Source organism: Erinaceus europaeus, chromosome 7 (genome assembly GCF_950295315.1).
Source record: "Erinaceus europaeus chromosome 7, mEriEur2.1, whole genome shotgun sequence".
Classification (NCBI taxonomy): domain Eukaryota; kingdom Metazoa; phylum Chordata; class Mammalia; order Eulipotyphla; family Erinaceidae; genus Erinaceus; species Erinaceus europaeus.
In genome coordinates, this window is record NC_080168.1 from 24757560 (window position 1) to 24773827 (window position 16268).

Below are 16268 nucleotides of genomic sequence, written 5' to 3' on the forward strand. Positions count from 1 at the left end.
AAAGCAGTGAAGCAGGTCTGCGGGTGTCTTTCTCTCCCCCTCTCTGTCTTCCCCTTCTCTCTCCACTCCTCCGTCCTTTCCAACAACAACAACAACAACAACTAAAATAACAATAAAAAACAAGGGCAAAAAAAGGGAAAATAAATAAAATTAAAAAATAGATGAATTAAAATCATGTGATGAGGAAGAGTTTACTAAGAATGTACCTTAGCAGGTAAAGCTAGGTTACTGAAAAAACACTCTTGGAACCCCATGGTGATTCTGGTCACATTCAAAGGATCATCATGTCCTTAACATTGCTTCTAGGAAACCTACTAGTCATCTTGGCCTGGGTGGGGGAGTCAAGCTGTGCGTTTGTCTCCCAAAATATTCATTCTGCTTATTTGGGAAGTTAGAATGGAAAGCAGTAGAATGGAGCTCTGTTTGGAGTTGGAGGAAGGAACTGGTTCATTGAAGGGTTGACCTTAGACCAGAGTAAGGGTGTTGAGAAGTAACATCAAGACACACCACAGATACCTAAACCAAACAAAGCACAGCCTGGGATTTAAACCAAACAAGGCACACCCTACTGCAGAGTCAAGTGAACACTTTTCTGATGAGTAAACCTGGTTCTTATATTAAGAAATGAAACTAAATCAGTCATCTTAATTTTTAAATTTATTTTTATTATATGTGCATATTCAAACACAGAATTATTGATTTCTTTCATAAATATCTTTCATAAATGTTTCAGTATTTATTCATACACATTTTTCCATGCTCTTTGGTCATTCAGTATTCGTAACAGACGTCAGTCATCTGAGGAAAGTTGGCTGTGTAAATTAATCTTTTGTTTTTACCTATAAAATGGCTAGTAAAGGATTTTCATCCTACAGTCACAGTGACTACTGAAAAATATTATGGAGGTACATTAATCTGTAATCCTAAATGACCCTAAAATAATATAAATTAATTGGTTTTAAACTTTTCCAAATATATTCTGCCCTTATTTTTTATTCTCCTGAGTGTCAAACAAAACTTTGTTTTTGAAATTCTGCAGTTAAGACCCAGTAAATTAGGCGAGGAAGTTGACATTTGCTTCACTGTCAAGACAAGGCCATGAAATTGAAAATGTGAGGTCACAGGGCAAAAGCATGACTTGATGTATTAGCAGCAAATTCCAGAGGCTTAAAGTATCCTTTATAACTTGAGGGAGGATATTTTAATTGGGGGGGGGGGCTGTAATTCTTCATTTATGACCCTCTCTTCCCTGTAGGTCACTATACAAACTCTATCCTCATCTCAAATACTCTCAAAACTGAAGAGCAGATTGGAGAATTTTCTTTGACTAAGGGGACAGATACTACAGAAGGGAGGACATGCCGTTCTACCTAAGGTACTCTTGGAGGCATAAAATAGCAAACTAACTGCACCCTGTCTATGTGGCAGGTCCTAACCAGACCCACAAACACCACAGACTTTACCTCTGCATTGTCATGCCCATTCATACCTTTGACACTGTATTTCTCAGTGCCTTGTCCCAATGTTCTCAATGAAGTTGCCTTACTTAGAAAAACCAATAGTTTAACAGAATTATACAAAGCAGCATATACTGAGAAATGAAAGCTAAATGTTTTGCTATGTAAAATGTATTCAGAATTTGTACGGCTTTAGTTGAATTTGAGTAGTATAAATCTATACCCATTATAAGATGATATACGCTTATCCCAAGGTTCCTTAAAAAATTAATTTCAGAAGAAGCAACCTGTTAGTTGAATTTAATTTTTATAAATGGGTGAAAGGTGAATGCTTTTAATTTTCCTCAGAGTAAGATAATATCAGTAAGCATCATAGCTTAAGAAGTTATCTAGTATTATCAATACTGCACTTATAGTATGTAATAAATATTAGTCATATACTATATAGTTTGAAATTTACAAAAAATTGTTATTTTGAACCTTTTTCTAATCCTCCCCAACTTTTTTTTTTAATAGTTATTCCTTCAAACTCCAGGTACCAGTATTCCTGAGAATACATCTTGTGACAGTCTTATGCACATACATATACTTCATCAAGTACACATAAACATTCAACACATTACATTCAACACACTTAAGGGCACCTTAAAAGAAACAGATGTACACATCTGCAAAATCTCAATAGCCCCAGTATGAAAACATTCTCACTCTATAAGGCCCTGTTTCTCAGAGTGGAGAATTTTTTTTTTTGCAAGATATAATATTACTTAGCTTATTGAAAAGGTTTCCAACAGACTTCCATAACACTAGAGTGAAGAAGTCAGGCTAAAAGGCAGACAGTCCAACATAATTATGTTCAAAACAGCCCAGTAATTTTTAAATATATATATATATATATATATGTATATGAAGGTATTTAGACTTCTCATCAAATATTTAACAATCTACTTGACAATTTTACTTTTTAAATATGTGATACAATTATACAGACAGTTTGAAAGAAGAAACTTAAACAAAGTACATACACATATATAGAGAGAGACACTATATATAGCCCAGACACTTGTAATTATCAAACATAAGGCCTCTAACACTAATTGAGCAGCATAATTTTAACAGGTGAAATATACAGCTTAGAAAGAATCATGAAACCACTTGCATGTATATTTCTACACTTGCGAGTTCAACATTAAGAGTAAATATTCTAAAAATATTTTAAAACACAAATGAGGCTAACCAGCTTTATTTTCTGAAATTTACATAGCAAATTTTCAGTTTTTCCCTTTACCTTTAAGGTTATAAGTATCTTTCATTCTCTCACTGAATGGGACCAAAACCTCAAATTATATTTGAACTTGTAAATTACAACATAAGCAATGACTTTCTAATACAGTTCCAATAGGAAAAAAAAAAATCCCCTTCTGATTTGGGTGGGTTTAGTAGGTCTCTTCTATATAAACATACAATTCATAGCCATTGCAGCAAGGTGATAGCATACAGGACATTTTCAATGTGTTGCAATATTATAAACTGGAGGACTTGAAAGCACTCACATACACACTCAGCACAACAGTGCGAGTATGTATATGCGTTGTTCTATGCTAAGTTGTTATTGAATGGTTTCCTAATGTAAACTGTTGAAACTTTGCAATTCAACTTGGATTAAATGATGTCCAAGTCCTACTCTAGGAGCAAGAACACCGAATAATGCCTCACACGACTTCTAAGCTTTCTGTTTTTCTTGAAGTAACTGAATTTTTCCATGTATTTTTTGTTTTTTAGACATTTTCCATGAAGAAAATTGCACACTTCCTATTTATCCTCAGAAACTCAGATGTCAGAAGAGACATAACATTTTAGAATACCCATTTATTGGGGAAACTGACGACTTATCCTTCCTAGCCGACTGAATCCACATGGATCCCAGTCACTTTCAAAGCAACAAGCAGACATCAGGCTCAACCTGACGCTGTTGACTGGCTACGGAAGAAGGGCAAACGCTAGAAGAAGAAGAAGTAGGAGTGAGAAAATTCTTTTGTTAAACTGTCTCTAATGATAGTCAGTTTAATACCAGAAAATGTGCCCTCAAGGGCAGGCACATTATATTGTAAGGACATTTTCTAATATCTGTTAATCTTGGCAAAATGTAGTCTTTCTTTCTAGTTATTATATTTACATTCCAGTTTTATCACAGTATGGGATGTTTAGGTCCTTAATTCAGAATTTTGACTTACAGCTTTAAGAAAATTCTCTGCTGTGGTTACTCAGTGAAGTTATCAAATGACATTTGCATTTGATTATAAGATACAGAGTAAATGAAAGTTTAAAAATAGATACTGAAGAGTCTACAGCTCTGAAAATAGCATTTTCCCCCTTCTAGATGGCTGTATTGCTAATTAAACCAAAAATGGCTGCAGGCATATTTATTATCTAGTTTCTCCAAACTAATATTTTCCTTACTGATTATTTTTATGTAAGTTGTAACTTGTTTAACCATCTGATTAATATATTGGAAACTATAAAAATAAACATTTTTATGAGATGTATAATGTAAGCAATGTTACAAATTGCTTTCTCTTTTCAGACATATAATTTGCTAATATTCCTAGGTAAGCAGCTCTGTAATAGTGTACATTTTTAACTTTTTGACTCATAAACAATGTGCTGTGAAATGGCTCTTTTCCCTTATTCTTCCCTGGCTTTTAAGGTCTTCAACAACCATCATCTTAGCCATTGACTTTTTTTTTAAGTGTTTATGAAATTATATATGCATTGGCAGCAAAATCTACAGAAATCTGTGCCACCCACTGGATCTAAAGTGCTGTGTTCTCATTTCCAAGTAAAAAGCATTCAACTTTTTAGCAACATGATCCCTTCTTCATCTTCTCCATACTGGAAGTCTTACAAGATACAGAATTAAACATGAGACTCATCGAGATCCACATCTGTCTCCCCTCGTTCAGTAGGAGTCAAAGTGAACTGGCAGGCTAGCAGGGGGTTCTCCATGCCATTTTCCTCACTGATATGAAGAACTGTGTCCCCATGCTGCAGGAGGATGGATGTCTCAAGGCCTGTGAAGTCATCCGGGTCTGAGAGCTGAGTAGAGAGGGGGCTGTGTGCTGCCGTGCCTTGTACTTCTGTGTTTTCCTTCTTTTCTCCTTCACTGGGGAGGTTCTCGCCCTATGATCAAAAGGATAACACATCATGGAAAGCAGATGGGTGCTAAGGAGGAGTGTAAAAATGTTACTGTCGGGGGCCAGGCAGTGCGCACCTGGGTGAGTGAACATATTATAGTGTGCATGGTCCCCGGTTCAAGCCCCTGGTCCCCACTTGCAGGCAGGAAGTAGGGCTGCAGGTGTCTCTCTATCTGTCTCACTCTCGATTTCTGTCTCTACCCAATAAATAAATAAATAAATAAATAAATAAATATAATTTTAAAAAAATGTTGCTGTCTAGCTATAACTGGACAAGGAATCAAGAGTCTTGTCCCAATTCTAGTTTATGCTGTATATGAGATTTACTATATGTCCTTTTGATTTTTTTGGCCTGGCTTCAGTGCTCCAAGTGGACTTTTTTTTTTTTTCCAGATAGAAAGAGGGAGATAGAAATAGACAGAGGGAAAGGTATTATAGCAGTGAAGCTTTTGCCAGTGTGTGTGTGTGTGTGTGTGTGTGTGTGTGTGTGTGTGTGTGTGTACGCATGCATGTGGGGAGGCTGGCCACACCTGGATAGTGTACATGGCAAAGCAGGTGCACTGTTCCAGGTGAGCTTCCTTTTTGACCCCTATTTTGCTTCTCTGCATCTCAGGTGGAAACCTGTAGCACGAGTTTATCCTATTTACCTTGTAGACTGAGAGCATAAAATGAAATAGTTAGAATGTTTTTAGCCACTAGAAGCTGTACAAATTATATAGTAGTATTGTCTCTTACCTTTCTTTAATTACTATGGTAACCTAGAAATTCATTTATAAAAGTCAGAAGAGGGAGTCAGGTGGTAGCGCAGTGGGTTAAGTGCAGGTGGCGCAAAGCGCAACGACTGGCATAAGGATCCTGGTTCGAGCCTTGGCTCCCCACCTGCAGGGGGGTCACTTTACAAGCGGTAAAGCAGGTCTGCAGGTGTCTGTCTCTCCCCCCTCTCTGTCTTCCCTTCATCTCTCTATTTCTCTCTGTCCTATCCAACAACAACGACATCAATAACAACAACAATAACCACAACAATAAAAACAAGGGCAACAAAAAGGGAATAAATATTAAAAAAAAATAAAAGTCAGAAGAAAGGAAAATGTATCAAAATGACAAAAAGAAATCAAAATAAAGATAGAACTCTGTATTTAGTAAATTGCATTCAAATTGGTAACTTTATTTTTGGTACTGAGCTATCTTTCAAACTCTATATTTTAGTTGCTCCTTAGTAGTCATTTCGATTGTTAAATTTTATAGGCTTTTCATAGTTAAATACTCAGATTTATCTTAGTCGTGCTTAGGTAGGATCATTCTTCACCATATATTTAATATATATATATATATATATATATATATATATATATTTTTTTTTTTTTTTTTTTTTTTGCTGGTTTCTCTTTATGATGATATACCAATGTCTGAATAACAAAATGTCACAGGCACAGACTATGGAATGTCACAGGCACAGTCTATGGAATCAGTCTGCACAACGAGTGGTTCTAAGATGTATGAATGAAAGTAGGAAACCTTACCTGTTTCTCTAGGCTTACCTGCTTGGGAGACAGACTATGCAGATCAGCAACAACAATGGCAGGGGAAGAAGTGAGGACTGGCTTGTCCATTCCTTCGGGTTTCTTAGAAGGAACTGGACTGCAACCCTGTGGTTGGCCTGTGGCAGGAAGTGTGTCTGTCGGTGCAACTGCTGGCTCCATCTGAGTCTCAATGAAGGTCACAGATCGCTTCTGATCCACTGTAGACCAAGAGTAAAGCCATGAATAGAAAATCAGAATTCTACTGTCAGCACTCAGTAACTAACTTTAGCCAGTTTCCTGGCTTTAGTTATTAAAGACATTGCAGTTTACAAGGTTGGAGGGTATCTGACCAGTTTACCCTAAGTGTCAGATTTGTGTGGAAGATCATTTTTACATAAATGGCCTTAAAACTAGATCCACACGGACACAGAGCAGAAGGTAAACTTGGTCATTGCTTGTAACAAAAGCCAACATGAGGACTTCAAAGTCCTTATTGTATTTTCATTTCTTTGTCTTCTGTAAGAAATACAGCAATTCAGTTCCTGCTTTGCATAAAGAAAACACAGCCTTTGAAATGAAACTACATAGCATTAGTGGTTTACCTTGGACTCTTCTATTTCCCTAGATTCCTTGTATTAGGTTAGATATTGGGATTGGGAAAAGTAAGACAAAGGTTACTGAAGTTTTCTCAGAAACTTATTTCCTTAGTCTAGTGCCACCCCCAAAGTTATGCTCAGTTTCTGCAGACCTTGGAAGAGGCACATGCCAGTATGTCAGTGGTATTATCAGAAGGGACACAGGAGGCCTCACCAGATGGCTTTGTTTTGGGTTGAATGCTCCTGCGAGTGGTTGACAGTCGGGCCCCATGGCGGTTTTTGGGTTCAGTCTGAGTCTTCTGACGTGACAGCAAAGGACGTCTTAGCTAGGGGAAATAGGCAGAACAAAGCTGGCAAAAAAAGCTCCAACAGCCTCGGAGGAAATACTACACTCAGAGGATTCCAACTAAGGTTTTTCCTTTCTTTCTTTTTTACTTGCTTTATTTTAGTCAGAAAGATAGAGAGAAAGAGACCAGAGCGCTGGTGGTGGTGTGGAGGGGGTTTGAACCTGGGACTTCAGAGCCTCAGGCATGAAAGTCTTTTTTGGTTTAATCATTCTGCTATCTTCCCCCACCCAGGTTTTTCCTTTCTTTATGGTTTTCTGTGGACTCTTATGGCTGGCTAATACACTAGTAATTGATAAAACTAACTTTCTGTATTGAAGGGTCAGGAATGTGGATCACTGGTGGAGCACACGTTTTGCATGCATGACCTGGCACCTTCTTCCAAACACTTTAGGATTTGGTTTGGGGCATTTGTTGAATCGACTCTGTCTCCCAATTATTTCTTCATATATATCCTGATAACATTGATTAGCATAACTTAAGCAGTTAATATGAGGGTTTCAGTGAAATTTTAAGATAAAAATAGTAATTCTAGTCTACCTCTCAGTCTCTATTTAACATTTGTAGAGGAATATATGCCAACTCTCAAGAGGAAGCTGATGAAACAAACAGACAAACAAAAACCTCAGATGGGCAGTGAATGGAATCCAAATCAATGCTGGGAAACTTATCAATGCAAAAGTGTAAAGCCTCATTTAAATGCTTTTTTGAAAAAATATATATCTTTTCTTTCTTTTTTTTTTTTTCATCAGAGTTACTGCTGCATGACAAATTCAGTACTCCTGGCTGCCTTCCCCCCTTTTTCTTTTTGATAGATACAGAGAGAAACTGAGAGGAGGGGGAGATAGAAAGGTAGAGAGAGAGACACTGTAGCACTGCTTTGTTGTTTGTGAAGCTTTCTCTTTGAAGGCAGGGATTGGGGCTACGCAGGTTCTTGTCTGTGGTAAGAACTCTATCAGGGGCGTCACAGGATAGGCTTTCTTTTAAATTTTATTTTTGGGCCATTTGTTGGGCTTCATCAATCCGGTTAACTATTTTACATAGATACAAAGATACAGAGGGGCGTGGTGAAGAATACATAGCACTGATGTTTCCTCCAATGCAGTGAGAGTTGAGTCTGAACTTGGGTTGTGCACATGACAGAGCAGCATACTACCCGCTAAAATTTCTGTAATAAAAGATTTCAATAAAATCTTTTATTCTACCTACCCCTTAGTGATTAGTGGCTTTTTGGATGTTTAATTTGAGAGTAATATAAAGTAATCCCACCTAAGGACATCTGAAAAGGTGATCTTTATTCCAATTTCAGTTTTATTTTTATTTTTGCCAGACGACATTCAGCCCTGGCTATTGGTGGTGCTGGGGATAGAACCTGGAACTTTTGGCATACAGGTCTAATGTGTTACCATTCTACTATCTCCTCGGTCATTCAATTTCAGTTTTAAATGAAATCATAAATCTTTTTTTAAAAAATTGTTTTACATTTTCTTTTTTTCTTTACTGGATAGAGACCTCCAGAAATCAAGGGGAAAGGGAGATAGTAGGAGAGAGAAAGAGACACCTGTAGTGTGGCTTTACCACTCACAAAGCTTTCTCCCTGCAGGTGGGGACCAGGGGCTCGAACCTGGGTCCTTGCGCACTGTGACATGTGCACTCAACCAGGTGCGCCACCACCCACCCGGCCCTGGAGCCATAAATCTTGAAACCAGAAAGGACCACTACGCCTCTATCTCTATACACAAGCAGGCCCAACTTTACTACGAATCTTCCTTAGTTCATCTGACTGGGAAACATTTCTGAGTAGAAAGTAAATAGATATATAGACTCACTTATTTTGCCTATTATCTTTGCTAACAGGATTCAGAGTTAGAAGAGAAACTAGACACATGCTAGCCAGCCAAGAACTTATCATGATTTAAAAAAAACATTATCTTCTTTATCTGTATTTTAATAAGAGTGATAGAGGAAGATAAAGTAAGAGAGATCAGAGCTTGCTCAGCTTTGGCTTGTGATGGTACCAGGGACTGAGCCTGGGACTTTGGACCCTCAGGCATGAGAGTCCTTTTACATAACCATTATGCTGTCTCCCTGGCCACACTTGCCAGGTTTGAAAGTTACTCTTTACTGTTTATGGCCAGTGGAGCGAAAACAAAATGTAATATATGTGTGGGCACTGAAAGTTGAAAAGAGCTTTCACTTCACAGGATGACTCTCCTGCCCTTTTAGGATCTTCTTACCTGTCGCAAGCCCCTCTTCCTCCCCAGTGGCTGCTGAATGAGGAGGTTCTGTTGGCCAGGTTCACTCTGTACACTTGCCACCCTGTCAAGCATCAACACTGTTAGGTAATCTGCAGAGAGTGAGGACAATCATCCTCTAATGGGTGTTAGCCAAAATCACTTCTATGAAATAGTCACTTCAAAGATACCATTATCTTTGAAGGAAGGTTGAGAAAGAGTCCTGTGATGGAAGTTTTCAAGGGTGTGGGAGGGAGAACGAGGCCTTATAGCCTCAAGCTGCCAAAATTGAGATTTTGATTTTAATCATTGGTGCCGTATCTACCATTTGACAAAACACTGGCTCAATCACACCCCTGATTTGGAAGCCACCACAAACTTTAAAATGTCATATTCTAATCTCAATTTTTTATTTCAGTGGGGGAGGGAAGAGGTGGTGACAAACAAACACGAACAACTCTGTCACATGAATGGGAACACCTTTTAAAGAATTCAATTTAAATGAAAATAAGATGAACAAATATTAGACACATCAGACACAGAATCCATTTGGGTGAAGGGGTACATTCAACACATGTTTGCAGCCTGAAGTCTGTGACTGGATAAATGAACAGTCACATGGGTAAACATTTTTTTTTTTTTTTAGATTTTTAGGCTGGCAAAGTAATAACAACTATCATTATAACTCAAAAGTTTTAATATCAAGTGGGTGCCACTCAAGCATTTAATATAATTTATAAAAGAAACAACCTGCTCCCTCCCCAAAATTACTGTGTATGAGTGTCTTTTTTTTTTTTTTTTAATATAAAAACAACTATTTGGCAGTGGTCACTCTATCAGTGTTAGATGAGGCTGAAAATACTTTCATGGGTTTATGGAGCCTTTTCATGCATGTACAGTAGGTTTTATAATGGCAGTGGGGAGATGGAAAAACAAATGTATTGTTCCCCAAAGAATATTGCAATTCTGCGGATGATGCCAATGCGATTATTTGATTAATGGGTTATTAACTTCTGCTTTGCCTTTGCAAAAGGAGAGTCATCTACAAATATCTTTTAAAAAGAATTTCCACAAAGGAATCCAGTGTCAGCAACTGTCCAGGAAAAAGAAAGACTATATTCATTTATTTCCTTTTTTTTAAAAAAAACTAGCTACCTAAATAGCTAGCTGCAGGTGTAGGGAAAGAAATAGGTGGCAAGGTAGACAGTGCAATGTTTCCCCGGTTAGCAATTGTTTAATCATCACATGACTGAACACAGTCATATCCATCATTAAAAAAAAAAAATCCATACTATTTCTAATAGAAGAAACTCAGTGATTCCCCAGTGGAGTTTATCAAAGTTTTTTTTTATGAAAGTGGTATATGGATATATATATATATATATATATATATATATATATATATATATATATATTATACCATTTGGGGTATGCAATACAAAATATCAAAAACAAGTGTTGAATATCAAAATATCAAAAACAAGCATTTAAAAAATTTTCTCATGTTCCTGAATAAAATTCAAAATATCAACATGTATTATCTTTACACATATATGTCTTATACCACATATGATCTTTCCATAAAGATGGAAATTGACCCCAAAGGAATAATGCAATAAATTCTGATAAGCAATTCCAACCATGTTGCTGGCATGTTTGAAGTGACATCTCCTTATTGAATATATTTTTATACATATGTCTTCAATTGGAAAATGTACTCAATTATCATATGCACACAAGTTGAAGTTTCTCCCAAATACCAAGCAAAGCTTTCACTGGAATGGATTCTTCATTGACATCTCAATGTTACCTCAATTCCCTTGGCCATAAAGGGAGGTTAATACTTACCACCTACCTCCCATTAAGGTAGAGAAAAGAAGTTAGTTCATGTAAAATGGTTTGAACATGAAGTGATGTGTATAGCATGCTTTTTTTTTTTTGTTTTACACTTGATATTTGTAATGAGTTTATTGCTTCTAAAACATTAAAAGGAACTGAGTAATAAAATGTCTTAAAAATAACTGGGTAGAGAAAATGAAATCGAGGCAGTCCTCTTGTCTCATTTTAATTCGGTAATCTGGGATTGTGATAAAAAATGGTGCAAGGAAAGAAAAGAAATACACATTACTCAGGGAGTGTTAAATGTCAAAACATAATGATAATTTTATGATGCTTATTCCAAGGGAGGATCATAAGCATCGAGATTTTCTCTATGGATAGAGGGGCCTATATCTAAAAAATGATCAAGTTTATAACATTAGCAATTAGCTGTCTTATGTAATGATAGAGCATTCCATCACTGAAATGCACACATCAAAGATGGAATTATAGAATATCTCTCAGGAAATATATCCCAGCTAAAATGATCTTTACAGATGTGATGATGTATATAAATGTGTGTATATTTGAATCATCAAAGTCTGACTTAACTGTGTAGCTAGGACATATAAGTAATGAACAGAAAAGTTAATGGTGGAAATAATTGATGCAGAACACTTTCTTTTAATCTGGCCTATAAAACTGGAGTCACATATAGAAAGCCATTTCACTTTAAATTCTTTCCACGCCATGTACTATTACACCCATCTGTAGGACTCATAATATGTGACCACAGCTGTGCTGTAACTAAAGCCCAGTAGTAGAATACCAAAGTCTTGGCCCAAAGTTTCTTTCCATAGAAAACTGACTTTCTGGAATTTTTAAATCTTAGTAGTGAGAAATAGCTGATTTCTACCACTTTGCCAAATAATGAGGTTAGACAAGGATAAAAAGCAAATAAAGATTTCTAAACTGACACTAAAACCATCTCTTGTATATTTGAGGCACTGAAAAGCGTCACTATAGCAAAACAGGGAATGATCTACACAGATCTATATAGAGGAAAATGCAAATGGACCTTGGCAGAGTTGGTTTGATTCAAATCTCCATAAAACAGAAACACCTTCCTCAAAGTACAAGTAAGTAGTTTATAAACTAGAGAAATTTAAATGATGTTAGGAGTACAGTTTTGACACAGATTACTCCTTTTCCCATTTCAACACAGTAACACAAATTACAGAGATGTTATCTCTGAGCAGAATACATACTAACAGTATCTCTTCACATTCAAGAGAGGCAAATGATGAGTCAGTAATTTTTATTATATTAATAAAAATTAATATAATTCACCTCAAATTAAAAAGAGTATATAGATTTAAATGTTACATATTTCATAAATTCAAAAATACTAAGTACTGGGTGAGACTAGCACATATGAAATGAACTATTTTTTTCTCTCACTGCTTTTAATAGTGCTTTTAATTGCAGCCTTAATACAGCTAGAGAAATCTAGAGGCAGAACCAAAGTCCACAGTATAGCCAATTACCCTAAGTGATTGCCTTATGATGGGAATGTATATAGTCAGCATTAAAAGAACCACAAAGTATCTGTAGAAATACTTAGGGAAATAGACAAAACCTTATGTGGCCTTTGCCCAGTAAAAGACTATGTACTCAGGTTCCACAACATTCAATAAGTGTATTTAGAATGTCACAGAATTTATATGTTAGATATTGGAATACATCAATAAAGGGCAATAATCTGATCTTTGATATCCCCTAAGAACTGATTTAGTCATGGCAAAGCACATAGCTGTGTGTCACAATACTTATTTTCTGTTAAGTTGATTTTCAGGTCCATTAAAGGGTTGTTTGACTTTTTGTCTTTTACTTTGAGTGTATTTGTCAGGTTTCCATAATTTGAAAATGTGGATGAGCCTAAGAGGAGTTCTGCTAAATTAGTTATTATTATTTTTCTTTGTCTCACCCAGACTATTTAGTCTTGTTCAAACTTAAGCCTCATTGTTATTTTTAACTGTGATTAAAATTGCCTTTACAAAATCCAATAATACTGTAGTCTCTCCTTTTTTTTTTTAAATTAAGTTGTCAGTTCCAATTTTTCAAGATATTCCAGTGTGTCCAAATAAAAATCTAGCCTTAAAGTATAAACATCCAGGCTTAACTGAATTGTCTTCTATCTGTCCATATTCTTCTGGATAGAAATTGATTTTCTATGCCTCACTTTTGACAGAAGGAAATACTTCTATGGAATATTATTTCACTGTTTTTCAAAAGGAAGGAATTTTTTCTTTATAGTGTAATGTTTTTAGGCTTGTATTTGTTTTGACGATCCTTTAAAAGAAACTTGTTATCACAGGTTTGGGGAAAAAAACGGAAGAAATTTTCAAAGGATCTACAAAAACGTTTTTGGTTTCCACATTGTCTCTTCATTTAGCCCTCATATCAATTTGTTTATTTTCCTTAAAACAAGTACTAAATCAAAAGAAAACCCCCAGAAAGTTTACTCAAATATGGCAGTGAGGTGAATTGGAAGGATCAGAGTTTATTACTTTCCCTGAGACATACTTCCTTATATTCTTTAAGCTTTGAAACTAGAGTTAATTTAGATCACTTTGGAAATATTTTATGTACTGAGTGTTCAGTGTGTTCTAACTGTAATTTACATGGTTAATACCTTCCTGTTTCTTAGGGATTTTAAGATTCTGTAGCATAAAAGTTTCATGTCAAAAAATACAAAAGCCTAGAAATCAACTAGAAAAGGTGTTTTTTACCTATAGTAAATACAGAAGCTCCTCTCCTCCAAAGAGAACTTGGTGACATGATGAAATTCAAGAGATAAGCTTTGCAGAATATGGCAAAAATGGATGTGCTACTGGCTGGTAGGATTCATCTGAGTTAACAGAATCACTTAGAACTCAGAGTAAATGTCTTACTTTCTGGTTTCTGAAGGACAATGACTGAATCTTGATGACTGATACTCAAACTAAAACTCAACAAGAACAGACCTACAATAGTTGACCTAATATAAATGCCAATGTTCTGACAGGACTAATGCAGTTGTAAATAAAATCTATAGAAAAAAAGTAGTTGAATGTATAAATCAGTCTCATACACTGAGAACTCTGGGTTTAGCCCTATTGACACTTGAACCCAAGGCAGCTTGGGTTAGTTTAGATAACTCCAAATCACTCATTTGAACTCTGACCCTGCCAGAAAAGCCAACTCTTTTAAAGAGTTCATTAAAAATCAACTTACGGCTTCTCTCACCAAACTCAGACTAGTATTTAACTTATCAAGAGTAGAATTTGACCAAATTATAAAAGTCCTAAAACAAGAACAGTTAGATAGAAATCTGGTTTAATATGACTACTCTCAGTGGAACACAAAAATTATCTTCAAGATTTCCTGTGTCACATATGTTTTTTTAGCATTAAACAAAAAAGACTCTTTGAAAGCTGTGCTCACAGTGTTATAATAGTCTCAGATCTCTTCATACACTGTTTATAATGAAGGGAAACTACCTTGAGGGCTGTTTTGTTCTTCCATGTATCTAAAACTCTTGCGATGGAACTAAGGCTGCACACTGCAGCACTTCCACATTTACCACCAATAAGAGTCTGATCTGTTAAGGGCTCGCAAACACAAATGAATGTCATGAGTTATGGTTCTGATAAAAAAAAAAAAAAAAAAAAGATACACCTGATGATGGACTAAATTTCCCATTTTCAATTCCAAAGGAAAATGTGAAATCTGAACAAGATGCAAAGAAAATAAAAGACAACCTTTCACAGGAACAGCCTCTCAACATTTCCTCATCTTTGTATAAAGCAATAAACACAGTATATTGTACTCACTATATGATGCAAACCTGGGAAGAGGTGTTTTCTCTTGTGATGAAACAAAAGCATTCTTAAAATAAACAAGAAGCATTACCCCTAATGAGGATTAGTTGAGAGGTGTGAATCAACAGCACAAGATTAGGAATGTTTGACATGATTTATCTGAGTGTTAAAGGTGCAGTCCTCCTTTCTGAAACTTCAAACCAATAGCCAAGACATTATGCTGTATGTACCATAAGACCTATTTTACTTACCAAGAAATATCTGTGTCTGATATTTCATGGTAAGTTTTGAAGTCTTCTTTGTGCTGGCACAGACATTTTTTATGAAAATGTTGTCTGAACAAGATGCTATAATAGCCTGCCTGCCCCAGAGCATGAATCAAGGGGAGGGAATTATGTGAATTGTACTGGCATTGCTTCTCTTATTATAGCATAGTAAAAATGCTTCTAAAAAACCAATTCTTCAGGATTACTGAGTGTGGGAGGGACTGATTACATAGGAGAAATTTAACAGTTGGCATATAAAATGTTTGAGATAGCCATGGGGGCAAGTCCATAAAGTAACCTCACATTTTAAGAAGTTAGCTTTTTAGATTCTTGGTGATTAAACTCAAACTGAAAATGAAAGAGGCTACACCTTTGACTTCCAGGCTCGTGTGTTCATGAGCAACAAAGGGTAAGAATGGAAATAGATATCAAACGGGGTAAGAGGAGACAGGGAGACAGAGAGACAGAGGAGACAGGGAACATCTGGGTTCCCAGCACAGACACCAATAGACAGGTAGCGTTGACACTGTACCTAGAGAGGCTGCCCTCAGCGGCCAGGCCCTGGGAGTCATCGAGGACATTAGGTTCACTGCAGGAGGGGTAGGGAGATGAAGCATTTAGGGAAAGAAAATGCAAACAAATAGAAGAAAGAGAAAAAAAAAAAAAAAAAGGCATGCAATTTTCTGCTTCCAAGAACCAAAAATAAATAAATTTAACAGAACAAGGAGGGAAAAGGAGACAGTCAACCATTTCACCTTGTGCTGGGTTTGTCGAGACATAGGACTCAAGGCAATGGGGGAAGAAGGACTTTGAATGGATAGGACTCTCAGAGGAGTGATCTACACATTGGTAAAGAGCTGGGGTTTAAAATGAGCTCTGAATGGACCCGTGAGCTCTGAAATGCATTGCACAACAAATCTGTAGAAGATGGAACTACCATTCCTTTTGTAATCATTCAACTGAGTGGCTATTATTT

At 36.3% G+C, this 16268-nt stretch overlaps 1 protein-coding gene across 5 annotated transcripts in view; it reads right to left on the minus strand.

Annotated features, from left to right (window-relative positions):
* Positions 1-3477: 3477 nt before the first annotated feature.
* The window catches only part of UNC80 (unc-80 homolog, NALCN channel complex subunit), a 257506-nt gene continuing 244715 nt past the window's right edge, over positions 3478-16268 (minus strand). For 4 of the 5 annotated variants that reach the window (XM_060193975.1, XM_060193974.1, XM_060193976.1 and 1 more), the window contains 5 exons: positions 15825-15881; positions 9349-9430; positions 6982-7093; positions 6190-6389; positions 3478-4637 (listed from right to left, as the gene is read on the minus strand). In XM_060193975.1, coding sequence (XP_060049958.1) covers positions 4374-4637; positions 6190-6389; positions 6982-7093; positions 9349-9430; positions 15825-15881 — 715 coding nt within the window. In that variant the 3' untranslated portion in view covers positions 3478-4373. The remainder of the gene's footprint in view (positions 4638-6189; positions 6390-6981; positions 7094-9348; positions 9431-15824; positions 15882-16268) is intronic. The other variant, XM_060193977.1, reaches the window with a different exon arrangement.